Here is a 26,512-nt window from a genome sequence, read left to right on the forward strand (position 1 = left end):
TTGTTAATTTGTGTAGTAATTAAGTTTATTGTGTCCGTTCCCCAGCTGTGATGTGCACTGAGGAAGAGGCCAAAGGCAGCATACAGTTCAAAACCAGTTGTGATTGACAGCAGTCTTTCCACTGGTTGTTTTTAAGTTATGTATCAACCTTAATATCACTGCATTTCACTCTTTTTGTTCCAAACCTGTGTGCTCACTGAACCTCGAGGCGAAGGCAGGAAATATCTCACTCAGGTGACTGATGTTTAATCAAATCTCCATTCAGGTTTTTGCATGTCAAAATGAACTTTGTTCTCTTCTGAGATCTTCTAAGCGTCTCTTAAGTTTTTTCAGCTGTAATTCCTTCCTCTTAGACATATTTGTTTAAACAATGAACCTTCAGACAAAACTTACTGAAGGTATTGGGAAGGTGGGAAACTGAGGGTTTGAGCAGACTTAAGTGCTTTCCAGTACAGTTGAGAGGTGATTACTTATTCCAAGGATAAGGCTTCCTTCCTGTCCCTCTTTAGCATTTAACTGTTTTATTTTCCTGAGTCTTTCTGGACATTAAGCCTTAAGCAAAGCTCATGACAAGCTAACTCTTGGTGATTGAAAGCAGGTCATTGTGCTTTCAGAGGTAAGCAGATGCTCTCTGAAACATCTAGACAAACCTTTAGCTTTATTTCATGTAAGGGAGCTTAGGCACTAAATGCTTTTAGTGTTGGCAACTGATGGAGTAGTGAATTATTTTATTTTCTTTATGTTGAATGTGAGTCTGAGCTACCCCATGTGCTGGAGTGTGGTGCACTGTGCTTTGGCATGTGCCTTAATGTTCTAGAAACCTCTTGTCTCTGTGTATTTGAGCAGCAGGGACCTCTCTTCTCTCTCAGTGTGTTGATGAACAAGATGTTTGTGTACCTGCCCTTTCAGTCTCCTGACTTTGATAAAGGAATCGTTGTGTCCATGCCAGAGAAACCCAGAAGAACTATTAAACAGAAACCAATTGCAAGCAATACATAACTTTTTACAGGCCTGTTGGGGTGCCCACAGTCCTTGGCCTTGCTGGGGGGGGGGTGGTCTGCCCAAACAAGTGGTAAAGGGAGCAGGAAGCCTTTTATAGGAGAACATCACAGTGTGGGATAGTCCCTGTGAGGAGTGCTATGTATGTTTTCCATAACTGAGTCTGGATCTGGAGGGGTAGGAGGAGATGTTCCTATTTCACCCATCTCTTCCTTTGTAGAGAAAAACGCCTGTGGAAATGTCTGTGTGAAGCTGCCCACTTCACACAGGCACATCTCATTTGGGTGTGTATGGCTGTATTCATTATGTACATGGACAGAGAGTGCAGGCTGGAGTGAGAAAGTACCAGTTAGGGTGGGACAAATAATCCAAAAATACATGAATTACTGTAAAAGAAGGTTATTGAAAACTGTGGTTGGAACTTTGATGTGTCTTTGTGTTTTGTTTCTCTCTGTAAATGCTCGTGAGCTGAATGGTTGGTGACTCAAATGTTGAGAAACCAAAGAGGCAACAGACCAGTTTCACTGCATTTGTTAGAGCAGGATCAACATTTTTGTGAGGTAATAGCAGATGTCAGGGCAGAATTACATCCTGTACAGCATGGAGCTGGATGCTCCCTGTGCACCTGGCCTGGTGTGGAGAGTGAGGAGGGGAATCAGTAATAAAGGTGATAATGTCAGGCTCTTCCTCCAGCAGGGACTGGTCAGTGTGGGCAGAGCTGTCCAGGGGCATGGAAAGGCTGCTCTGTGGCTGCTGGGCCTGCTTTCCATGCAGGGAGCATCCCCTGGGAACAGCTCCCTGAGCTCTGCCATGCGCACAGGGATTGCAGCCACCCATCCACTCACCCACTCACCCATCCATCCCTCCATCCCTCCATCCCTCCATCCCTCCCTCCCTCCCTCCCTCCCTCCCTCCACCCATCCCTCCACCCATCCCTCCACCCATCCCTCCACCCATCCCTCCACCCATCCCTCCATCCATCCCTCCACCCATCCCTCCATCCATCCATCCACCCATCTCTCCATCCATCCATCCCTCCATCCATCCACTCACCCATCCCTCCATCCCTCCACCCTCCATCCCTCCACCCACCCATCCATCCATCCACCTCCCCACCCACCCATCCACTCCTCCACCCATCCACTCACCCATCCCTCCACCCACTCACCCATCCATCCATGCTCCCACTGCTGCTCCAGCTCGGCCTCTCCAAGTGCACTGATCTGGTCGGAATTATGAGCAAAATTCCTCTGCTCTGGGGTTTTTTACTTTTTTTTCTCTTGCTCTTTTTTTTCTTTTTTTTTTCTTCTTTTTTTTTTTTTACTCATGGACATTTGGTGATCTCTGTGCCCCAGGGTTTTATGCCAAGGAAGATTGTGTTTGAAACACTGGTCTTGCAGAAACAGCTTCTCTTTTGACTCTGGGGCAGTGGATGTAGAAAATAGGCTTCTCTCTCTTTCTTCATCACAGCAAGGCCCCAAACTGCAGCTGCTGATCTTGTCGTTTGGTTCTTTTTTTTCAATTCTGGAGTGACTGCTTTTCAGGTTGCTGACACAAGACAGTGTTCTTTTTCTAGTGGTGAAAAAAAAGTTAATTATTTCAGTATAATTCAAATAATCCTGTGTGGAGAATGCACAAAGAGAAAAAGAGGATTTCCCCAATGTTTCACATGATGTTGATAGCATTGAGTAATGTCGACTTAAGTCAAGATTAGAAGAGGTAAAAACTCTTTAGGTGTCATGCAAAAAAAAAAAAAAGCGTCTTCAGTTTTTGTCAGGCAAATACTTAATGGGTTTTTTTTTTGTATTAGTACCAAATAGTTTACAAAAAAAAAATCAAAGTTCTTTTGGGTGGATTGAAAGGTTTCTCAGCTGTCTTCAGATGTCCACAGAAAGTTCTTGTATGGCAGACAGGATAGGTTAAAATACAGAGTTTTTGACTAAGATGCAGGAACTGGTGTGCTGATAAATATACTTTTATAAATCTGCCCTGTTCTTCCCTTCCTGCTCCTCATCAGAAACGAGCAAACTGACTGTAAATGCCAAGGTAACTTTAATATGTTAAGAACTTATTTAATAGTTAGACAGGAGGACTAAAAGTCTTACGATGTAGTCAGTGTAATGGGATGGGCTGGGAAGTGCTGTGGGGTGATACCTGTGGGTCTGTGGGTGTGAGTGTGCTCTCCTGTGACCAGCTGCACACCAGCATGTTGGTGGAATTATCATTTCCTCCTCTGAGGAGTCACTCTTGGGGCCACATCTCAGTATGGGGTGAGAAAGGAGGGTCTGTGAGATCGAGGAGGTACAAACTGTGAAGAGGAGCACAGGAAGGTCTGGCTGGTGGACAGCTCCTGTCTAGGGAGTTACAGAGAAGACAGGGCCAGGCACTTCTCAGAGCTGCAGTGAAAGGAGGAGCAGGGGTGGCAAATTACAGTCAGGGACAGTGATTTCCACAGTGCACATGGTAGAGCCCTGGAGCAGGTTGCCTGGAGAGGTGGTGCAGTCTCCATCCTCCAGGATATTCAGATCTTGAATGATTTCTTATTTTGTTTCCTCATGTTCAGCAGTGAAGTGTGGCCACTTCTGGCTGATGCTGACAGCCTGTGGAATGAGCAGTGCAGAACAGTTCCATGCTCCTCTGGGCACTGTGGTCAGGGTTCCTCTCCTCTTTGCCAGTTAGGTATTGGAAAGAGGGGAAAAAGGTTTCAGAAACTGAAACAGCCTTTGTCTCTGTTTAAAAGGGAGAAAAAACCCTGCTGCATTCACTTCCTGCACAGAAGGAATGATGGATGGGTGAGGGATTTCTCTGTTGCCAGAGTGGAAGTTGAATGAACTGATGGAACAGATTTACAGGAAGGGGATGAAGTAACTGGATAGATCCCTGCAAAGCTGGAGGCTCAATACCAGTTCCTTAACACAGCAAAGGGAGTGGACAACACTGTGGGCTTTTGGGCTGTCTTCACTTCTACCTCCTGCCACCAGGATGTGCAAAACTGTTTTAAACAACTCGTGATTTTAGAGCCCTCTCTCTATTTTTATCTTGGAGGGCAGGGGAAGGATGCTCGCAGCCTTTTGCTCTGCTGCTGAATGATCACCTTTCTTCTCAGGCATCTGTTTCTTTTTTTTGCAGGAATATTTTCCTGGTGCTGGTATGACTCAGGAGAAAGAGGCGGTGTTGCTAGGCAGCGTGTGAGCACTTTGCAGATGCCATGTGATGGCAGTAAGCTGCCTTGGAATAATCCATTGGTGGCAGTATTCCTGGCTGAGGTTCTGTACTGCACAAAGAGAGAAGCATCTCTGACAGGAGCAGATGCTGCCTAGCAACTGCCACTGCTCCCTGACCAGCCTGAGATACCTTCACTTAATTGCACTGTAATTTTGGCAGGAGACAGAACCCAAAGTGTAACACGTTGCTTTCAATCCCAAAGTATATTTTTCTTCCTGGAGGTTTTTGCGTGGAAGTTCATACAGACCATTAATAAGGTCAAAAAAATTTTGAGGCCTCTTCTAAATCATGTCTTTTGTTTAATCCCTCCTCTTCGATTGTAATGTTTGGAAGGCTTTTAATCAGCTTTTGATAATCTTTTTTGTGTGTGTGTGTGTGTATTACATTAGTGCCTGGCAATTCCAATCGGATTAGAGCCCTGTTGTGTTGTGTGTACCAGTACAAGAAATGCCCCTTGCTTCAAAAACCTTGTGTTTTATTTGGGTAGTTGTTTTTTTTTTTTTTTTTTTTAGGGTACAAGTGGATATGTCCTCTCCTTCACACCTAAATTATTCATTTTGTCCATCTTGCTTAAACAGTGGAATGTTTTGGAAGGACTAGGCCTGGGGTTTGTTCCCTGTGTTCTTTGTAAACACACTTGCTGAATGAGGCCTGGACTTGCAAATGAATCTGCAAGTCTCAGGTTCGTTTCTGGCAAATAATTGAAACCCTCACCCACAATTAATCATTTAAATACTTGGAAGGTATATTGTGAAGGTGAAAGCATTCCTCTAGGTATCTGTAGAATAAAATGGCAATGTTTTTGTTTTAATTTCCTCGTGGTTCTGCTCCCCTGTCAAATATCATCAGACTCTAACTGTGCAATCTCTGAAGCTGCCAGGTTTAATCAAGCAGTCCCACCAAAAAAAATTTAATCGCATTGGCCTTTAATTTTGTTATAAAGATGTGAAGGGTTTTTTCACCATAAATTATATATTTTTTATTTTAAATTATTAACCCCACAATTTTCTGTTTCCAAGAACTATTCCTTTTTGCTGGAGAAAGGTTTATGGTTCTGAGAGAGGCTCAGACTGGAAGGTACAGGAAGGTTTGGAAAATATGAGTTCAGTGCTGCCTGTGGGCGTGATTGTGCAACACAGTCGCCTCACAAAAAGGTGAAGCTCAATTTTGACTCTGTCTTTCCCTCTGTGGGATGATTTGTGTCAGTGCTGCTTTTCCTGCACAGTCACAGTGGTGGGACTTTGGGGACCGTTCCCTCTCTGCCATTGGGAAATATCAGGAATTCACGTCTGTCCCCCTTCTTGGAAAATACATTATTAAGCAAAAGTAGTTTAGAAAATTCCCGGACCATAAATCCTGTGGAGTGGAAGAACAGAAATTGTTGGTTCACTCTGTTTTGATGCAATTCCCGGGGGCACTGGTGACTCAGGAGCTCCAAACCCCCCTTCCTGTGCATCCAGGAGTGAAGTGTGGGGTCCTGGGGTGACGGGGGGGTTAAAGGTTGGTGTGGTTCAACAACATTTGGGTGGCTCCATGGAAGAAAAACCACAGAAAGTGCTATTAAAAACATATGCGAAATTAATGCTAATAAAAATTTCTACATTAGGAAGTCCCAGTCCACAGATGGCTCAAGATGTGGAAAGCTTCATCCTTGCCCTATTCTAATACCCTTCCTTTCCCTCCTTGTTTTAGCCTCCAGTAGGGAAAAGGTGTTGGATTTAGAGCCATCTTGGGTCTCACCTGATACAGTGACTCTTAAGTTACACAGAGCCTGTATTAGCTGTGTATTACAGGGAAGAAAATAAACTTTATTTTGTAAAGTCAACTTTATAAGCTGTTAAAACCAGCTTATACTGTTTGATACTAGACACTTTTAATAGGTGGATTAATATGAAAAAGCATTTTAGGGAAAGAGACATGCTCAACATAATATTAGTTTATCAGCCTGGTGTAATTACCTTATTTTCTTAAATATTAATAAAATTATTTAATTTTACTCTTGTTTAATATATAATATTAATTTAACCTTTAATATTAATTTAATATTTAATACTAATTTAATCTTTAATATTAATAAAATCTTTAATATTAATCAATCTAAATAAATCTTAAGCTCAGGAATTGACTTGTTTTCCATGTTAACAAGTAATAGTGATAAACTCCTAGTAGCAGTTGAATACAAAATGCTTTCAAAGGACTGAAATTTCAGTGTTTGTTGGATGTGTTTACCCAGAGTAAACACGTACTCCCCATTCGTAGCTGGTGTGATAGAGGTGTGAGCTTAAAATATGGTTATGTGTTATAAAAGTACAAATTCCACCATCAGAAAGCTTCAGAACTTTGCCATTTGTAGCACAGGACACAGTTCAGTGTGTGCTCAGTGTGTTTGTGCCTGGGCAGGGGCTGGAGCCAGGGGATTTGGGTGCAGAGCAACACAACTGCAGCTGTGCTTCTCCTGGGGGCTGTCCTTGCTGTTCCCCCTGGAACCCGTTGGGTTAAAGGTACACTGAGGGCTGATCAGTGCAGAACCTGAATAACTGCAAACTGAGTGTAGTACAGAGCTTTTATAAAAATTGAATCCCGTACTTTAACCTGGAGCACTTGTTCTACAGGCGTCACCTAAAAATATTGCAAGTTACCGGAATTTTAATGAGGCAGATAATAATATTAACAATGAGTTGAGAACTGAAAAAAACTCACTAAGGTCAAGAAGATTCATCTTTTATAAACGGAGAGATGTTGAAAGTTCTCAAAAGCATGATTTATTTCCCCCCCCCTCCCAAAGTAAAGTCAGGGTTCATTAAATCATGGCCTCACCAACATCTTGTGATAAAGAAAAATAAAAAAGTTGATTTACCATATTGGATCTATTCCAACAGCAATGATTTCTATTCTGGGAGTGTAAATATGAGAAATTAATAATAACTTTTAGAAGCTCAATTTTATGATTAGGGAAACATAATTTAGCTTTGGAGAAGGAAGGAAGGACAGTGTAAACATGGAAAGCTTTTGAGCTGATTTTATTTCTGAGCCCTCATTGAAATAAATACTTCTGATTGGTACTTTGGAAGGTGAGGAGGGAAAGGGCAGGAAGAGGACTCTGTTCCTTTATGAAAATAAACAAATTACTCATTATGGGCTGAACTGATATTATGTATTGTAAGTAGAACAAAGATTTTTGTAGGCTTTACCAAAATGTGTGGAAATAGGTTAAAAAATGAGAAAGTATATGAGAAGCATATACCCATGTCAACTCACTGTGCTGCAAAGTCTTTTTATTTATATGCTAAGGAAAAACTGATGTTTCAGGGAAATTAGCAGCTGAATGCTGCACGTGGTTGGATTATGCTGGGCAGTACTCTGGCATTTTCCTCTTGTCATCTTGGGTTTTCCCACCTCACCTAAAAACTGGGACACGTTTCTGTTACTGTGGTTATCACCTAATTGACATCCATTGGAGCAGAAAAGTGATCTGTGGAAGGAATTGTGACCCAAGTGGGACTGGGTGAGTAAGCTGGGACAGAGGAAATCGAATTAGAGGGCACTATGAGAGTAAGATACATTTTAAATTATTCCACAGCAAAAATCAAACCAGCTCTGCTAGTTAGATGGGCAGCAGAAAGCAATAATGACATGCTTGAAATCTAATTTAGCATTTCTTTCACTGTGAATTTTATTCTCCTTTTTGCTGTAATAGTGTTCAGATGAGGTCACAAATCAATAGATAGGATGGGACAAAGAAGTTCAAGCTCCTGTGTGGGAGAGTTCACAGCAGTCCAGCCACTGAGTCCCTGACTCATCCTGTGTCCTGCCCCTGGCCAGGTGGTTACAGTCAAGTGTGGTGCTTTCCCAAGGCTCAGGTGCCTTTTGGGACAAGGCCTTGCAGAGCTGAAGGTGGGACACATCCATTAATTTATCCTGTTGGCTTTTGAATTTGACTGATATATTTAATTCTTTTATCACCCCCAGCATCTTGTGAGGAGTCTTTGTGTGGAAGAGTACTTTATTCAAGTCCTGAGCTCTCTCTGCCGTTTCATTTGACACTGCTCTGCTTTTTGATCTGGAAGGGGTGATGAGCAGCAGTTCCCTGTGCACCTTCTCTGCAACTTGTCTGTTATCCTCTCTCCACCCCTTTCAGCCTTCCTGGTACAGGAATCCCATCTTGGTTAACAATCATATAAAAGCTCTTCTGCACTCTTTGCTATCTCTTGTCTCTCTTCTCTACCGTTTCCTGTGCTGTTCAGTCCTTTTTAGTGAAGTATAAAGTTTTGACAAAGGGGAAAGAGGAAAATGGGCACATTGGAGTTCATTGGGAATTTTATACAGTCCTGTGGATGATGGTGTCTTCCCCTTTCCCCAAGGCAATAATCTGTGTGATGGGAGTGGTGCTTGACAGTGGCTGAGCACTGAGATTGTGACAAGAACTCTGACCAACAATCCAGGCTTTCCCTCAGCGTGGCAATAGTGTGAGAAATTTTTCGTTCTTTAATTTAGAAAGATTCGATTACCTGTAAAACAAAGGAACTGTATCATAAAGGAAAGGTTTATTCAGCGGGTGCTGGGTCTCATCTCACACCAAGCTCCCCGGGGAGAAAAAGACTCCTTGGGTTTAAATTTTGTCTATTTTATAGTTCTACAAAATCCCACTCCCTTTCAGATCAGTTTAATATATTCATTTCTGCCTAAAAAGGTTTTTTTTTCTCCAAAAAGGGGCTTTCCCCTCCTTCCGATTGGCTGCGAGGCATCCCTTGTCAAAAGTTCTTAGCCCAAAGAAGAAAACCCCTGTGTTCAAAATTGGCCAAATGGCCCAAAAAGGTTTTAATTTTTAGGAACTTCATATTTCCCTTATCCCGGCCTCAAAGAGCCCTGGCATCCGGTCCAGGTGGTAACTGGATCCCTTCCACCTTCACAATGCACCTGTAATTCTGTTTGTGATGAAACCCATATTTTTATTTCTCAGTAAGGAGGAGATGGTCATTTTGTATGTGAGGTGAGGATTGTTCATCCCTCATGGAACACCACACAGATGAACTGTGCCCTGTACATCTGCCAGTTTACTTGTGCTACTTGGGTCCATCTGCAACTCTGTTACCCTGAGTAACTGAAGTGGCTCCATGAACTTTGTCATTTCTCTAAACGATCAGCTTTTTTGGATCATTAGGAATACTTCAGACAGAAAAGGCTCCAGCAGAGGTGCCTTTAGAGCTCACTGGTCAGTCTGTGCTCACTAAGGCCAGTGGCTGTTTCTGTTTCCCATCTCTTTGCTGGCTGTTCACGTGCAGATGCCTTCCCACTTTATCACAGGCAAATGCAGTTTCTCCAAGACCTTTTGGCAGGGGCTGTTTGAGAACGTATTTTGTAAAACCTCCTGAGTTGTATCAACTGGCACTTCTTTGTTCAGCCAGCCAGGAGCTGCTTTAGGTGTGTGACACAGGAGGAATCAGAAAGCTGGGCAGAGGTGCCTTGGCTGAACATGTCCAGTTTATCTTTGCAGCAGCTTCTCTTACTGCTGGTGACTTGCAGTGCAGCTGCTTGTACTGTGTCAGGCCATATCCACAGGCAAGGAAATCCCTTCTAAATCTGTCCTCTCCTGGATCTTTGTCTTTCCAAACTGTTATTACAATGCCATCTGTTCTTATATGTTATATCCCCCAATTCCTTCCTATTTTCTGGTCCAGAAAAGCTTGAGAGTAACTGCTTGTGTGAACTAGTTTGTGCCTTTCATATTGTCATGGTTTGAGAACCCGAAAATCCAATTCCCTAGTCCAAACCCCCTCCCACATCTCAACCCGGTGTGAGATGGTTTTTCCAGACACCACACAAGACTCAAAATGGGGGGAAAGGGAATATATTACAATGACTGTACAAATAAATACTACAATACATTATATACAGTCTTAGCTATCTCTGCCATGACATAAAAGTATTTACAATGGATCAGATCTCTTCTCCCCTCCAAATAAAAGTCCAGGAGGGAAGAAGGAAAAGATCCTTTCTACTTCCAGAGCAGCAGTGTCTTTAAGGCAGCAGGCTCTCTGTTTTTCTCTTCCACGCAGCACCTGTAGCTGGATCTCTGCCAGTACACACCAGGGGGTATCCAAACCATGACACATATTAATAATATACAGAGGTGAAGAGGGACGGATTTCTTTCACTGTGGTACAGTTTAAGTACCACAGTTCAGAGACTTCTGACTTGGACATAACTCCTGGATCATATGGTACGTGGTGCTTTTTCAGAGCATTCCTCTTTGGCAGAACATCGGCTTTAACTGCTGGCAGAAATTACATTTCGTGAGGGGAACTGTGACCTCCTTATAGACCTGAATGATGGCAAGGGGTTTAATTTCTGAAAATAGATGTTAAATATTTCAGCAGTCCGTCCTGGAGCCCAAGAGGGATTGGTCAGATGTGTTCCCTGGTTGGGTGGAAGCTTTGCTTTTTGCCTGTTTGCATGATGTTACCCGTGTGCTGTGGTGACTGAGGAGATGACTTGTAGGAAATGGTGACTTACTGATTGATGAGGAGTTTGCAGATGATCTTGTAGTGTAAAGAATTTCTCTCCAGAAAGGACAGAAGTCAGTTATCAGTTACCAGTTAAATAAAAGTTATTTTCTCCGGAATGGTTAAACTGTTCTGTATTTTCTCAGATGCACTTGTGATCATATTTTTCATACTGATAGGAAGGATTGTGTCTCTAAAAGGGGCTTTGTAAATAACGTTGTGTTGTATAATGCATTTTTAGCTTAACACATGAGTAACATCTGTAACTCTCTGGAAGTAACGTTTGGAATCATATACCAGACTATAAAAGAACCTCAAATTTCTGTGATTTTTGTCATAATAAGGACATATTTCTACCATTCTTTTTTATTTCAGAGATGTTAAATTTTGCTCTCGTTACACAGTTTAGCAAGATACAGTTTGGTGTATTGGGCCAATTTAGTTGGATTCTTTAATTTTTCCAGACTTCCATTTAGTGTGGCTGGAAAGTCAACTACTCTTGAGATTTGACTTCTGTTATTTTGAAAATGTCTATATTTCTATTCACAGATCCCGTTGATTGATTACAAAAATTGTCAAACAGAAGAGCCCTACATGCCTTATTGATAGTTACAAAAGGAATTAGATTCCATAGTGTTGTACTGAGAATGAGGAACATGAGGGGGTGTTATTTTTGTGTGAGAACTGGTTTTCTAATGGGGTATGATCATGGAGGTTGTATCTAGAGCTGATGGGATTGGTTCATTTCTGTTCTGTGATTTTTGCCTATTTATTCTTTTTCTGAGTGAGGTAGACCAAAGAAAACAGCTTTGTCTATCTTATTAATGGAGGGCTCTTAATTCTAAAGAGCTGATTACATATTGATGCAGTAGAGTCCTTATATCAGATGTTCTTTGTGTGACCAGTAGAATCCTTTTAAAAATGGACAGTTTGCATCTGTAAACTAACAAATCTTCTTGTAAGCCTCAATATATTGATGTCACCATTCTTGACCATGTCTTTAAAATTTCTGCTATCAGCAGTTGAAAGAAAACCCAGTTCTGTCTTTCCCTGGTACCTTTCCCTGAGCTTTCATTCCAAGCTCACCTGTATTGTTATACAATAGGCAGGTGTTTGATGGCCAAAGAACTTGTAGTTGTATCAAATCCAGTTTCTTTCCCAACTGCATCCTTTAATCAGTAGTTTCCATATAGCAAATGATTGTCATAGAAAGTCAGCTGCTGTTTGCTAATTCAGAATGTCTAATGCAGTGTTAATGTGCAATCATGTTTTTCAGAGTAATAGTTACTTGTTGGGCTTGGCTGAGTAAAACCAGTCAGGTTGTTAATCCCTGCACAAATTGAAGTTGTCTACAGCCACTCACACCCATGTGTCCCTGACATGGTGTCCCTGACATGGTGTCCCTGACATGGTGTCCCTGACTGGTGTCTCTGTGTCACCATCACTGTGGCATGTTCAGAGACACAGAAAACAGTCTGGAAACTGGCTTTAATGTATTGTACCTGTTATTTCTTTTTATAGTCTTATATCTAGAGTTGCTCTCATAAATGAATGGATCTTGTTAATGTATTAACATTACTCCATTATTTTTTCTGGTGTTTCCAAAGGTAATTTTCCACCCAAGATCTTCAAAATTCCTCTATTTGAGACGTGCCTGAATTTTGTAGTATTTTTGTTGTTCTGAATGGAAAAGTAATAGTATTTTAATGTAACACAGTATTTTGCAAGACATCTCAGAAATAAAAGATTTTTGTACCTTCTTGTTCTGGCAAAATTCCCTATTAGAAAAAAAGAAAACCTTTTCTGTGTTTGAAGGCTTCCAGCTTTCTAAAATACTGGGGGGACAAGTTTTGGTTGTGTCTTGCCAGTTCATCATTTTGCAGTTGTCAGTGTTCCTGCACTTTGGGAGAAGCTTTAAATAGTTTTTCTTTGGTTGAAATCCATATTTATGATTTCTTCATGGGTGAAGAATGACTCCAGAATGCTGACAAGCTCAGTGTTTCTGTCAGATTATGCCGTCTGCATTATTCCAGTCTGGAGCCAGTTGTTGTGTTTCTCCTGCCTCTGATGTAAACAAGAATTTAAAGCTCATTTAACTGGCGGTGACTTCTACTGGGCCATAAGGGCTGAGAGAGCAGTTTAGGTTTGTTGATGAAATTCCTAGTTTTTAACTCTCGGATTTAAACCCTGCATTGAGTCTCACAGTGGAAGTGCAAACATTGGATGCTGTTTGGTTCCCTTTGGATTTTGATTCAATCTCTTTCTCACTGGCCATCCATGTGAGTGTTTGCCTGGTCTGCGTAGTTTGTTCTTTCTTGCCCTTTCCCTTCATGTGTATGTGGTTGAAACCCTGTTTTATTTTAGTGGAAGTTTTGTTTATGCTTTTCTCATTGTTTCTTGGAAATGCAAGATTCCAGAAAACTACCTTGTGGGAGGTGGGGCAGGTGATGGTGGTGTTTTCCACGGTGTTCCTCCCCTGGACTTCAGGCTCTTGGGTTAACAGAGGGGCTGTGGCCCATAAGGGACTCTTGGCTTTGACACAGAAGTGTATTTATGGAGGAGATGACGAGCAGCTTGATCCTATGGGAACACCTTGACCGCAGCTGGAGTGCTGGCATTCCAAGGGGAGCGTTCTCGTAGATGGGGAAAGAGGATGGTGCCCACTGGAGGTCACTATTTCAGCTCCTGGAGTTCCACTTGTTGTGCTCCAGGGAGTGTAGGTGATGTACAGGGTGGGCTCTGACTGAGTGTGTCTTTACCTGGAACCAGGTACTTGAATGATTACATTCAGTCTGTGCCTGGGGGAGTTTTAAATGCTGGTTCTGAGGGGAGGGTGGGACCTTATCTGCAACTCATACTTTGTTTTGGCATGTCATGTTTGAGGGAACTACCCATGGCCATGTCACTGTTGTATTTTGATAAATGTAGCTGAAGAATATATCATTACACACCACGATATTTTTTAAATTTATTTTTAAAATTGAGTTTCATTTAGTATTTTTATTGATTACATTAATATTTTTTAAACATTAAGATGGGTTCTTATTTCCCCTGGCTAATGAAAACTAGACACCTGGAAAAGTAATATGTGTATCATGTTAGTGCTTATGAAAAGTACAGATTCTTATGTATTCTTTCATATATCTACTTAAATATAATGCATAGTGTTACAGGATTTTTGCAGTGTATTAGTTGCACAGATGGTATTTGAAATAGTTTCAACTTGGAGAGAAGTAATTCCTGGAGCTGCGTTCCTGTTGTAGTCTCTGCAGTTTGGGCTGCCTGTTCCATTGGTGGCTTGTGGAGTAGAGTAAGAATTGTGAAACAAGGAAATCTTTGTATGGAATATAAATCAGAGGTTGCTGATTGAAGTGATTACAAGCTCTGCTTAATTTAAAAATATTTTTGAAAGCTCATCTTTTATCATGTTGTTGAGCCTAATTTCTGATAAGGGTCGAAACAAAGATATCGGATGAGGAAAAGTTGGCTGACAGGTTTTCTGGGCAGCTATGTCAGAGCTATTTTTATGCAGGGAGTGAGCTAAAGGGCTATGCTTAGAAGAAAATTCACACAAAGATTCAAGCCTCATACGTCTCTCTCTCTTTTTCCCCACCCTCCAGTGATATGCAGCTTCCGAGGAACGGTTCCGCAGGGCTTGGTCCTGGAACTAGGTGAGACTGTCCAGATCCTGGAGAAATGTGAAGGTAAGTGTGGCACCCGAGAAGGAACCCCCTTTCTATGTAAGAACATACAAATATCTTAATCCAGCAGATTTTAATAAGTTGTTTGGAAATCATGATGCATCAAATCAAAGCACTTGAATAAAACCTAATCTGACCCACTTTCCGTAGGAAAGGCTGAGTGCTGTTGGCACTAATCCAGTCTGATAGGGGGTCAGTGTGTTTTAAGTTAACCATCTGTCCAGAAAATCTTGAACCCTGACCTGATTGTTGTATTGTAATTGGGTCTTACACTGAATTTTCATCTTGTAAAGTATAGAATCAGTATCTTTTTTTACTCTGTTTTCTCGGTGTTGCTGTTATGCATTTCTGTTAAGTGTATTGGTGTTTATTATTTAGAAACATTGAATGGATGAATAATATTACTTATGAAATAGGTTAGCAATATTGGAAAAAATGTGACGAATGTGGGTTTAGGGGAGATTCTTTTCCATTTATCCTCATGTGTTTTTGCACCTAAAGCAAAATGCCATTGTAAATTTTATAGTTCCTATGTGGCTGGAGATGTCTGTGTGTGAATAAACAGAATGTCCTAATCCACTGCTTTATTCACATGAAGAGTGTGGTTGAAGTTGTGTGTAAAAGGAGAATTATTCTTCTCCTCATACTCAAGCAAGTGGTGTAAAACATGTCTGTGGAGAAGCAGATTGACAAGATACATACAGTATGAGAATTGGTTTCACAGTAGTCTGAGGTGGAATAATGTGACCTTAATCCTGAAGTGTTAAAACAAATTCAAAACCCAGATCCACAAACTTGAATTCCAAATTAACATTCCACAAAGTTGTGATTTTTTTTGTGTGTGTTTGTTCAGTTTACAGTCATTTTTTATCTGCATTGTTAATGTTGCTGCACAGACCTTCTGCAGGCTTGTCACAGACTGCTTTTCCTCTCTCTTGCCTACAGCTGTCTTTTGCTCTTGATGCTTTTTCTTGTACTCAGGTGTTTTGTTTGTTTTTCCACTGACTTAGCTCTTCACAAGGAAGTTGCACCTTCCATGCTCATTTTTCTAGTAAAGTAGTAGCTTTTTCACCTACATTTGTAAAAAGTTTTCTGTTGAATGAGAGTTTTGCAGTGCAGTAAGGACTCTTAACCATGGAGAAACGTGCTGTAAACAATACCTGCACTATCATACCTGCAAATGGTCATGTTTTTTAAAAAGCCACTTGTGGTGTGATGGGTTAAGCTGTACTCAAGCACCGAGTGCTGCTTTTAGTTGTTCTGCCAGGTCTTGTGAATTAATACATGGTGCAAGCTCAGGCAAAAATTATTCCTTTGCATAGGGTAGTGTAACTGTAAGGTAAAACAATGTGTGCTGTTGAAAGCAGTCATGGTGTTTTCCAACCCTTTCTGGGAATCAAGGAAACTTTTAAAACCCTGGGAGATAAAAGCACAATCTCCAGGCAGCAGGTTGCTTACAGAAAAGCAAAGGGCTAATCCAGCATCTCTTTACAGTGTTACAGTAATTAGGCTCTGAATATTTCCTTGGCTGGTAGTTTTGAGGATGATTCCTCAAAAGCAATTCATGCCAGTCTTCAAATTGCTGAGGAGGGAGGCCCTCAGTGTTTTCCTGTATGGGAGAAGGTGTTTGCACACCAGGTTTTGGGTTTGTGTTTTAAGCCCTCTATCCTGTCGTTTTGGTTGAGGTGTCTTTACCATGGACTTTATGTGTATAAAAAGATGTATTAATTTTGATAATAACATCTGGAACTCCACACTGTGAAACTCATCTGAATATTCAGATGGTCTGTGCTGCAGCTCTTGCATGTGCGAATTATGCAAAAAAGCACACTAAATGTGTAAAGTAGGTTCTTAGAAGAAAAAAAAGCAGTTGCTTTTTAAGCATTCTTGTCTAAGTGGTTCTTTAACAGGGTCCTCTACTTCTGCAGTGTTTGCTGGTGATTCTTTTGTGTGGACAGGCTGGATAAAATAATGTTAACCCACCCAAAATAAGGGTCAGTGCTGTGAGAGGCGCAGAAGATCCACTGCTGTTTCAGCTTCACTTTTTGTTAGAATAGTTTGTGCATAATTCTGTGAGCAGGGATTTTACTGTCAGGGTTGAAGGGATTCACATGCACACAAACCTTCTAGTGACGTGAAGTGTGATTTTGGAGACTCGCTGAGGAATTCAAGGCTGACAAAGATTCAAACAGGAGCTATACTTCTGAACGTGCTTATTTTTAATCATAATAACTTACTGAATAACTGTGTTAGTATTACAGAAGAGCAAGTGCTCTTTTGTAGTGACTGGGGTAAGAAGCAGTCGCTGCTTTTAGAGCAATTGAATGAAAGAGGAGGGAATTTTCCAAGCTTTTGGGTGTCAACTGCAGCAAAATTTTATACATATTTGTGGAGTCAAGGAACAAATGTATGTGCATGCACACACACACACACTCCTATGTACATGTATATACATATATTTGTCTCTGTAGGGCTAATAAATATAAATACTAATTGATAACACATTTAAATACAATGCAGGATTTAAATATAATGCAGTGCAATACAGTTGCTTTTTTTAATATGTATCTTGTTCATGTGCTTGACATTGGAACTTTTGGATTTCCATCAGTTTCTGTGCCTGTCACTCTGCCTGCTCCCATAGCAGACCACAGATCAGTGTCATGCCCAGCTTTCCCTGCTCTGAGTCCTTTTTCTTACAGATCTTGCCACTGAGAGAGAACTGGAACACTTCAGTGGAGTTCTCAGCTTTACCTGCCATGCCTTGAGGGGCTGAAAGGGCATGGCATTACCATGGCACCTCTAAATGCTGAAAGATGGAGTTTTCTTTTGTCAAAGCATGAACATATTCCCTGTTTGAAATACTCATGTGGACTGTGCATTCAGAAAAACACCCTCCCTTTCAAGTCATGTGGCTGTTGCCCTGCCTGTCATGTGGCTAATGCCACTGTCAGTAACTGGTGACACACAGAGCAAATTTAAAATGTCTGTTTTGTCCATTTGTTTTTATTGCTGGGAGGTGATTTTCTTTAGATTAAAAATGCTACAACTTCAGTAACTTTAATTATTACCTTGACAATCTTGTATATTCACTGAAGGATGGAAACACCAGCTCATTCCTGAAGCACCAGTTAGAAGAATGTTATCTTACCCATGCAAATTCTGCTGTCCACACAAGTATTTATTTACATGGTTTTCATGTGTGTATGTTAATAACTGTGTTCTTAAACCACGCATGTAATATATTTAAAGTTTTCCTCTGTTATTCCAGCAGTGACAACATGGTCAAATTAAGAGTTTCTGGTATTTGGGACACTTAAGCAGCAGATACAGCTTGCAATTAGGGTTTTTGTCCTAAATTCCTGATGAATTGAATTGAGAAGGGGTGTCTTTACCCTGCTTCCAAGCTGTGCCATACAGATGAGTGAGGAATCACCCTTCAGCCTGTCACTGCTGTGGGAACAATGCAGGTTTCCTTCCAGCTGGAGCTGGGAGCTGTCCTGTGGCTGGCTGGGCCAAATTAACCCCTTCCTGAGACTGAGAAAGATGTCTCCAGTGAAATATCCCTTTTCCTTTTTGCCTTTTCATCCCTTTTGCTCTCTGTGGAGTGTGCCCGTGGAGCTGCAGTCTCTTGGACACACTCGGCTGCTGCCGAAGATCTCACCTGGTTACTGAAAACCTTTTGGAGCAGGGAGTGGCTTCTTGATGACCCTCTGTTTGGCTGTGACCAAGATAAAACACATTCTCCCTCCTCTGCTTTTGTTGTGGCATCTCTGGCAGCTTTATCAGCAGATTCCTGTGGCTCTGCTGGCACAGGCTGCTCCCTGACGTGGTGCTGGCAGGCTGGGCTGGGCTGGGCTGGGCGTTCGTCCTGCCCTGGCACCGCGGAGCTGAGAGCTCGGGACGGAGAGCTCTGGGCATTCAGGGGCTTCAGCATCAAGAAGCTTTTGCTGAGCGCTGTTCCTGTCCCTCTTCTGGGTCACTTTGGGTGCCTTTAGCTCTGCACAGCAGTTTAGATGCAGATTGCAAGGTAAAACCAATTGTTTATTGGCTAATATATACAAAAGACAGCTTTGCTCTGGGTTTGAGGGTTGCTCACGTTACTGCAGAGTATAGTTATTTTTGTAGAATAAAAAAGGCTTGAGTTCTTGTAGCAGATGCTGCTATAGCAGTGCTTTCTTTAAGAGCAAACATTAGCTTTAGGATGTACCATAAATACTTATGTAATTTATTTTCAGAATTTTGTTTGTCAAGAAATTACATGTGGAATTTGTTTTTTTCTGCAGCCGATGCTTCTTTATTTAACCCTGATACTTGAGCTTTATTTTTCTGGAAAATAGATCAGTACCTTTCAATTAGGACCTTTTTGCTTTTCTGCGAATGAGTCCTCTAAAGGGGCGAGCTTTTTCCATGTGACAGACCTCTTGTGGATTAAGTGGAGATCTGAAAGAGATTGAGAGGTGGCTTTTAGGAAGAATATCCTGTTTTGTTCAAGGCACTTCCAAGAAAAGATCAAATAACCAGTGGTAGCTCTTCTAGTCACGCAAAGGAAGATTGAGCTGTGCAGGCCTGGCCCAGAGCTGCTTTTGCAGTTTAGCTGGGGCTGCACTATTGAGTGAATTCTGAGTGCCACACGCCTGGGCAAACACTGTTTTTCAGCCTTTATCCAAGAGTTTGCAGGTTTCTCTTATATGGCTTCAGCTTTCCCACACTGTGGGTTTCCACAGGTACAGGTAGTTGTGGGTGAAAGAGGGGGGTATTTACCCGAGCATGTTTTTGATGTGTGGTACAGTCCCAGTCCATCTTTCTGTCCTGCCTCTTTGGAGGCCTTGTTGAATTCCAGGGGTTTTAAGAGCTGAGCAGGAAGTCCAGCACTGCCTATGGCTCCCAAAGGCCTGGGAACAAGGGGAAGGACAGGGACATGTGGTTGCATACACTGTGAAGTCATTGAGCCTTGATTCCTGACCTGCAAGTAACCTACAGTGAGAATATGTGTACAGAGTGTGTGTTTGGAATAAAAAGTTAGGAGCAAGTGGTCGTCTGAATGTGCAGGGGAAGCAGGTGTGACAGGGTGCTTTTCCTTTTGGTTTTTCTCCGGTTTATTGCCATGGAATTAATTCTCCTTGCAGATCTTTGAGAGATTGTTTGCTGTGTAGGGTGTACAGAGAGCAGAGCTGTACATCAGCCAACTCTTCATTTCCCTGAGCTTGTATCAGATGCCATTAGATGGTATTGGAAAAGGCAGCTGCAGAGGGTTGTGGGTTTTCCTGGGTTCTATGTTTGGAGTCTAAATCTCACCTTTCTGAGGTGAAACAGTTTGCTTGCAGGGTCATCTGTATCCTGGAAGGTATTTTTGCCCATTCTGGGGTGTCTTTGTCATTTTATCTACTTTATTTTGACTATAATATAATACTTGGAAGTTCATCAGACCTGTGTGGGATATATTTGGTGTTCTCCTTCCTATTCCGAGTAGGGCATTGCTTAGAATGGCACTACTAATTAACTGATTTTAGGTTTTCTTATAGCAAATGATGTATATGGGATGGAATAGCCCTTTGGCTGATTCAAGTCAGCTGCCCAAGCCATGTCCCCTCCCAGCTTCGTTGCAGGCATGGTCATTGTTTCACATTAACTAATTCACAAAATTCACTTCATAGCTGTGTCTTTCTGCTTCTTGATTTTAAATCCCATCTTTTTCACCATTTTTGTGAAGGCAATGCCCTTTAAATGCCATGTATCACTAGGAAATGCAAGCCATAGTTCTAAAGTATTAGCAAGTAGTTATTTGCAGTACAGTAACATCTAAACCCATTAGTCATTATTGGGGTCTAACCACGTTGTGCACGTTGTGATCACAATTAGCTGAAGTACCTGCCTGGATTTGATGACTGTTGTGATTAAATCCTCCAAAACAAATGCCCTTTAAAATATATGATTCGATCAATATTAATGTATTTAAGACTATTAATGTATTTGATTCCAGAATGCAGAGTTAGTTCATTTCAGGGAATAATGTAATGCAGATTCAATTTTCTAAATGTGCTTTTAACAGAAAAGCATTGTACCTTTTCTCATGGCTTTTACTTTGAGGTATAGAATGAGTTTTTGGTGGTGTTCATTGCAAGCAAATACATTTTACAATTTAGTGCTTTCAGGTTCTGGTGAGCTCTTCTTTAACTGTCTCTTACTTGCATAGAGTTGGAGGAAACTCAAAGCAGAGAAGGATGATTCTAAAAATATTATACCACACTGAAAAAGAGGGGAAAAAAAAAGAAGAAAGGAAAACTAAGATCTGGAGATCGCAGTGTACAATATTAAAGGGAAATATACCATTTTTCAAATGTATAAATGTATCTGCAAAAGGGAAGTAAAAAAAAAATGTTTTCCATATTGACTAAAAGAAAAGAATCCTGGATTTGAATAGCAGCAAAGAAAGTTCAGGTTACAAAGTGCATGTATGTTGTCTGAGACACTGAAATTGGTTGTCCAGTGGGGATCTGTCATCTCTACTGAATGTAAATATTCTAGATTTCCAAGTATTACACCAAAAGTTCACTGTTACATGCAGTTTTATTGGCCAGTGTTGATCTGTGGAATAAAAAGGTGCCTGTGCAACACCAGCTCTGTCACACTGGTCTGTGTGAAGCAGCAGCAGTGTACTCTGTTTCCTTGGAATTCTGTGCAGAAATACCTTGGAATGTAGGTTTTGCAGAAGATTTATGGATCATTTTCCACAGGCAGGGAGTGCTGTGTTATGCAGTCCTGTTAATAAATTATTGGACACTGTTAAAACCAGACTAAACATCTGTGAGGAGAAGTTTAGGGAGTGGCTGGGATGAGCTGGGGGATTTCTCAGGGGTCCTTCCCTGCCTGCTTTTCACAGCTCTGTAAACACACACCTCCTGGGCTTTGAAATTCTGGTTTGGAATGAAGAACAGAAAACTCAGAAGTAAGGTAGTTTTTTGGAAATGTGTTTCATTCCCTACCCTGCACATCTGAATTATTAATGGTCACCTCCTTTACTGGGTTTTGTTCTGTCTTCTACAGATCTGTTCACAAACTTAGATGAAAGCACTTTTTTCCCTATTTACCAAAAAGTTTGCCATTCTGTTTGTCTTGAAGCTCAAATGTGTGATTATTTCTAAGATACAGACTGTATTTAATACTGGTAACAACGAATCCTTGGTTATCCTGGTTATCCTGCAGGATAAATGCATTTATTTTTTTCTGTGACCTTAAAATTATGCTGCATCTGTTGCTCAAAAGCAGATGTTGCAGGCACAGTTGTGTGGAGTTTTAGAAATTACTCATGTTAAGGATCTGTGTGTTGCTTATGCCTATGTGTTTATACTGATACGAATCCCATGAAGTTTGCTCAACTAAAATAAATTGAAAACAAAAAAATTATTTTTTTAATATAATCAGTGATTTCATAGGAAAACAAGTCTTAGTGTTCTGTCCTGTCCTCATGAGAAATTTGGGTAATAAAGAAGATGGATTTTAAGTTTTTCCATACTGAGATTCGCAAATGTCTTGAATTCATTAATTATTTTATTTTATATGAAGTCAGATTTCCTTTAAAAAAAAAAATTTAGACTCTCAGGTTGTCTTTAAAACAAAATCAAGGCCCTCTTCCCCACATCCGAGCCTCTAAATGAGACTCATATCATAATTCAGCCAAATATGGGGTCCTTTTTCTGAGAGACACAAAATACCCAGTTACTTTGTTCTGGTTTTCTCTATTCTCCATAGCAGATCACTGACAGGTTTTGCTAGAGCTCTTTTAAATGCTGCAAATACTTAATTATATTTAACTTATACCTGAACTCTGTCGGGGGGTGGGGGGGGAGAAGAAAGTAGAAAGTTGCTGGGAAAATTAGAGAAATTTTAACGGAAAGTGGATTTGTCTTATGTGGAATTTTGCACAGTCTCATCACTGTCACCTGTGCAAAGCAGGAGTAATTGAGTTCTTCTGTTTAACTTGCAGCTTTTGCAGCTTCGTGTTGTACTCCTCATTTACTGTCCTGTCTGGAGCTGTTAATTGATGGGAGATACGAGAATAATAATTGGGTTTGTGAGATTCGGCCCTAAAGCCTGTTCTCCAGTCTCACAGACATAGATAAGACCAGACACATGCAAAGGATTTATATTTGTTTAAACCATATTAGAGATGTGTGATAATGGCTTTTCCTGGCTTTAAGAGGACAGATTTCTGATTTTAAGATAAACACTACGAAGAGTCTCCTGTACCAGTGAGTGAGAGAAGTGTTACAGATTCTTGCCTGAGTGCTGAATGAATCTTTGCCAGGGTGGCTAACGATTATTAGTACAGGATCTAAGTACACTAAGCTGCTTTTATTCCTGGTGGGAATAAACAGGAGCATTGCAGGTTCTTAATTGCTTGTCATCGTTAGACAGCAAAATAATAACAATAATTAAAAAAACCCCAAGTGAACAAAAAAACCTTTTAAAAAAATTGACCTATGTGGTTTTTGAGATGGTCTCAGTAATTGCATGGTTTTAGTCAGTTTGCTCTTGTGTAAAGACAGCAATGCCACAAATGAATATACCGTGTGTTTTGTCTGCTTTCAGGGTGGTACAGAGGTGTTTCCATTAAGAAGCCCAATGTAAAGGTAAGCGTGGATACATTTGTTAATCTCTAGTGGGAGATTAAATCTATTTTGCTGTTGCAACCCAGTAAACTTTCCATTTTCCTTACCCTTAAGATTTTAGTGCTCTAACTTTTTTCCTGTGGGAGGCTTGGATTCATTTTCTAAATTGAGACAGTGATACTCATTAGTCACTCAGAGGAGCAGAAACCTTCCTGACACGTAATGGGTAATTTTTTCAACATTTATGGATCTCACCTGGTTTGATCCTTTCCACCCTACTCTCCTAAGAAAAGCATAGGTGGGTGATCTTGAATTGCTTTAATTCAGGATTTTTAAAGAACATATTTAATAATTTGCATTGTTAATCTAAGACAACTTTGAAGAAAGTCCAGTGGCAAAGGATATATTGTAAAGTTTGTTCTTTTTTTCAGATTTTGGCATTTTAACATCACTGTATTTGGTTATTTTCCAGTTTTTCCAGTCATATACTTGTTTTGCTCTTAGAGAACTTTTTTGACTGTTCTGATATAATTTTTTTTGTGACTGCATCTGTGTTTTTATAAATGTATGTATCCAAACAGGCAAATAGCTGCCTCTATATAAGCATCACTTCATTGTGTTTTGGTTTAAATATTGCTTGTATTTAAAGAGAGAAGAGTACCAGATTTCTCATGTTTACCTGTACTATGGAAGATAATATTACCTGTATTATATTTCCATGACTACAATACTCTTAATGAAAACTCTACAGTCACTATGTGTGTTTTGGTACATCTTCTGCTTGTGTATATGTTCAGATTTTATAGGAGAGCCCTTCAAACCTTCCCTGGTTTCTTAGGTAACCACAGGATCACAGAAATGAGCAGCATTAACTGCAGGTGAACCAAACAAGAAGCTGAAGTAGCATTTCTCCCTTTTCCAGATTTTGGTGTGGCTGAAAACATTCACATTTACTTTTTTCCTGCAGAAGCCATTCCTTTTAGACCCATCCTTTTTCCCCTCTGCAATTTTAGAGTCTTTCCTATGAAAAAGAAGGAATTTTTCCTACAGTGTGGAATCATCTTTACTTAGTATTCCTTTCAACCCCCCCATGAAATCTTTTTTTCCTAAATTCTAATTCCTGCAGTTTTAAAGCTCTAAGACTTGAAAGCCCACACTTGATTGCTGACAGTTTTGTCAGTCTGGCAGCTGGTTTTTAACCCAGAGGTTTCCAATTTTGTTCCTGTATTTCCCACTGAAGTGCAGGGATGCTGTTTTTACACACTGATGGACTTTGAGGACTCAGGGCTGTGTGTTTTACAGAGATCAAGGAACAATATGTAAAGCTTGGGTTAAATTACCTCTTTTCCCCAAAGTCTCATCACACAAGAGCACAATGGCCCAGGCAAGGTTGGAGTCCAGTCCTCATGGGAACAGCAAAAGGCAATAAATGGGTTTGAACAGCTTTTCCTTGGAAAGAGGGAGGAAAACTGATAGCTGCAGGGCATGCAAGTAATAGAATCCTTCTGTCTGTAGGGAAACACTGGTGTAGGGGCTTGGCACAAATTTTATGGTGGGCTGCTCTGCTCTCCTGCAAGCTGCAAAGTAGACATTTTTCTGGCTGTCTCAGCTACCTTACATCTCTCCAGTAAATATTCCTAGTGTTGGATCTGTTATTCATTCCTTTCTGCTACTGCAAGCTGTTCTCTGCACTCTCCCTACTTTCTGGTTGCTCCTCACCTCCCAGTGGGTTATTGGGGTCACACCCCATTTGCAGTGGGAAGACAGTTGGCTAAACTTAAATCACTCTTGTCCCTCCCAAGGCAGCTGGTGGGATAAGAGTGGCATCTTTTCATTTGGTCCTAGTTGACTTACCAATCAATGTTTTTTATATCTCAGCATGTTTCCCATATAACAGTGTTTCCCAACACTTCAGGAGCTTTTGGGAATGCACAGGACCAAGCTTGAATTTTTTTAAGATATTTTTATTGAATAGACTTGCAGAACTTCTGTATTAAAAGCTTGATCTTTCTACATGGAGCTTTGATCCAGTGTGCTGTCCTGGTCTAAGAGGGACTGAAATGATCAATTGTGACTAATCTGAATATTGACTTTTGACTGACTGACAGCTTTGACACATTGTTAGGGTTGTTGGTTTTTTTGATTGGTGTATTGGCAATTATTTATTGTGGCTTAAGTTATCAATGTTAAAAACTGCAAATGTATTTTTCTAACTTACAGAATTTTTTATCTTGTAGGGGATTTTTCCTGCCAACTATATTCACTTGAAAAAGGCAATTGTCAGTAACAGAGGGTGAGTATTCTTCCTTCTTTCTAAGAAACTGCAGTGTTTTTTATCTAGAAGAGAATCAAAGAAATAATTAATGAAACTTATAGAGAGGTTTAGTTCATTGTATCTTTTTTTTGTGTATGAGGATTTGAAAACTAAATGTAATTCTGCAGAGTTTGGGGTGGTTTTTTTGTTTTTAATATAGCAAGAATCAGATCTGGTTGCTTGTGTTCACTTTGGCCAGTAAAACTGTAACTTCAGAGGTATCACCTGAAACACAGGCATTTAAAGAACTCTGCTTATATTTTTTATTTCTGCTTGTTTTCTCACTGGCAAAATTCTATATGTTCCTGTTTGTGGTGGAGGCACCAGTAAGTTGACAGCCCATCTTATTTATCAGCAGATTTTCAGAGAGACATCACTGACAGGGTGTCTCTTGTTACTCTGAACCTTTACAAAGGGATCCAGTCCTCCACACCCCATCCAAAGAATGACTGAAGTACACTCTGCTGAAAATATTTTACCTTCACTGTCTTTGTTTGTAGCTTTGCTGGTGGTAGATTTTTTTGAGTTAATGTGAATAATGGGGTATCAGTACCGTGTCAGAGATGTTACTGAGTGTGGGCTCTGGAACCTGCAGAGTTTCCTCTGAGGTTGGCTGGGGCTCCTGAAATCAATATCTTGTGTCTTCACTGCTGCTTTTACTTGCATATTCCACGTTCAGGCTGCTGTGGGGAGATTTATAAGTGCAGTGTTTGAGAGTGACCCGAGGCAACAAATTAAATGTGGAAGATAAAACGTATTAAATGGCATTTAGTGAAGTACCTCTAGAAAAATAGGTGACTTCTGATGGTCTTGAATTGTATGTTTATCCCCAAAGGGACTTAGTAAAGATTGTAAGGGCAGCTGTAATACTGATGCTTCATAGTTTTTGAGTGTAATAAAATGATATATATTGCATAGAATAACTACTCCTAACGTGTATTCCCCTTAGGGGGAAGACCAGTTTCCTGTAAGCTGTAGTTAGTGCTTGATGTTGGCTCAGAATTTGTAAAGGGCAAGCAGTTCAGGATATTTTGATATTTACTAGGAAAGCCAATGTACTTTTTAAAACTAAGTGTCAAGTCCTGGTGTACCAGTTGATACAACAGGATGTAGTGCAGCCCTGAACCAGAGGTCATGGTTATTTCGTATTTGGTAAAA

At 40.6% G+C, this 26,512-nt stretch overlaps 1 protein-coding gene across 10 annotated transcripts in view; it reads left to right on the top strand.

Annotated features, from left to right (window-relative positions):
* The window catches only part of DOCK3 (dedicator of cytokinesis 3), a 192,389-nt gene that overhangs the window by 6,632 nt on the left and 159,245 nt on the right, over positions 1 to 26,512 (top strand). For all 10 annotated transcript variants that reach the window (XM_032699099.1, XM_032699096.1, XM_032699100.1 and 7 more), the window contains exons 2-4: positions 14,348 to 14,431; positions 23,021 to 23,061; positions 25,278 to 25,333. In XM_032699099.1, the coding sequence (XP_032554990.1) occupies positions 14,348 to 14,431; positions 23,021 to 23,061; positions 25,278 to 25,333 (181 nt within the window). The remainder of the gene's footprint in view (positions 1 to 14,347; positions 14,432 to 23,020; positions 23,062 to 25,277; positions 25,334 to 26,512) is intronic.

This window comes from Chiroxiphia lanceolata, chromosome 11, assembly GCF_009829145.1.
Source record: "Chiroxiphia lanceolata isolate bChiLan1 chromosome 11, bChiLan1.pri, whole genome shotgun sequence".
NCBI lineage: Eukaryota > Metazoa > Chordata > Aves > Passeriformes > Pipridae > Chiroxiphia > Chiroxiphia lanceolata.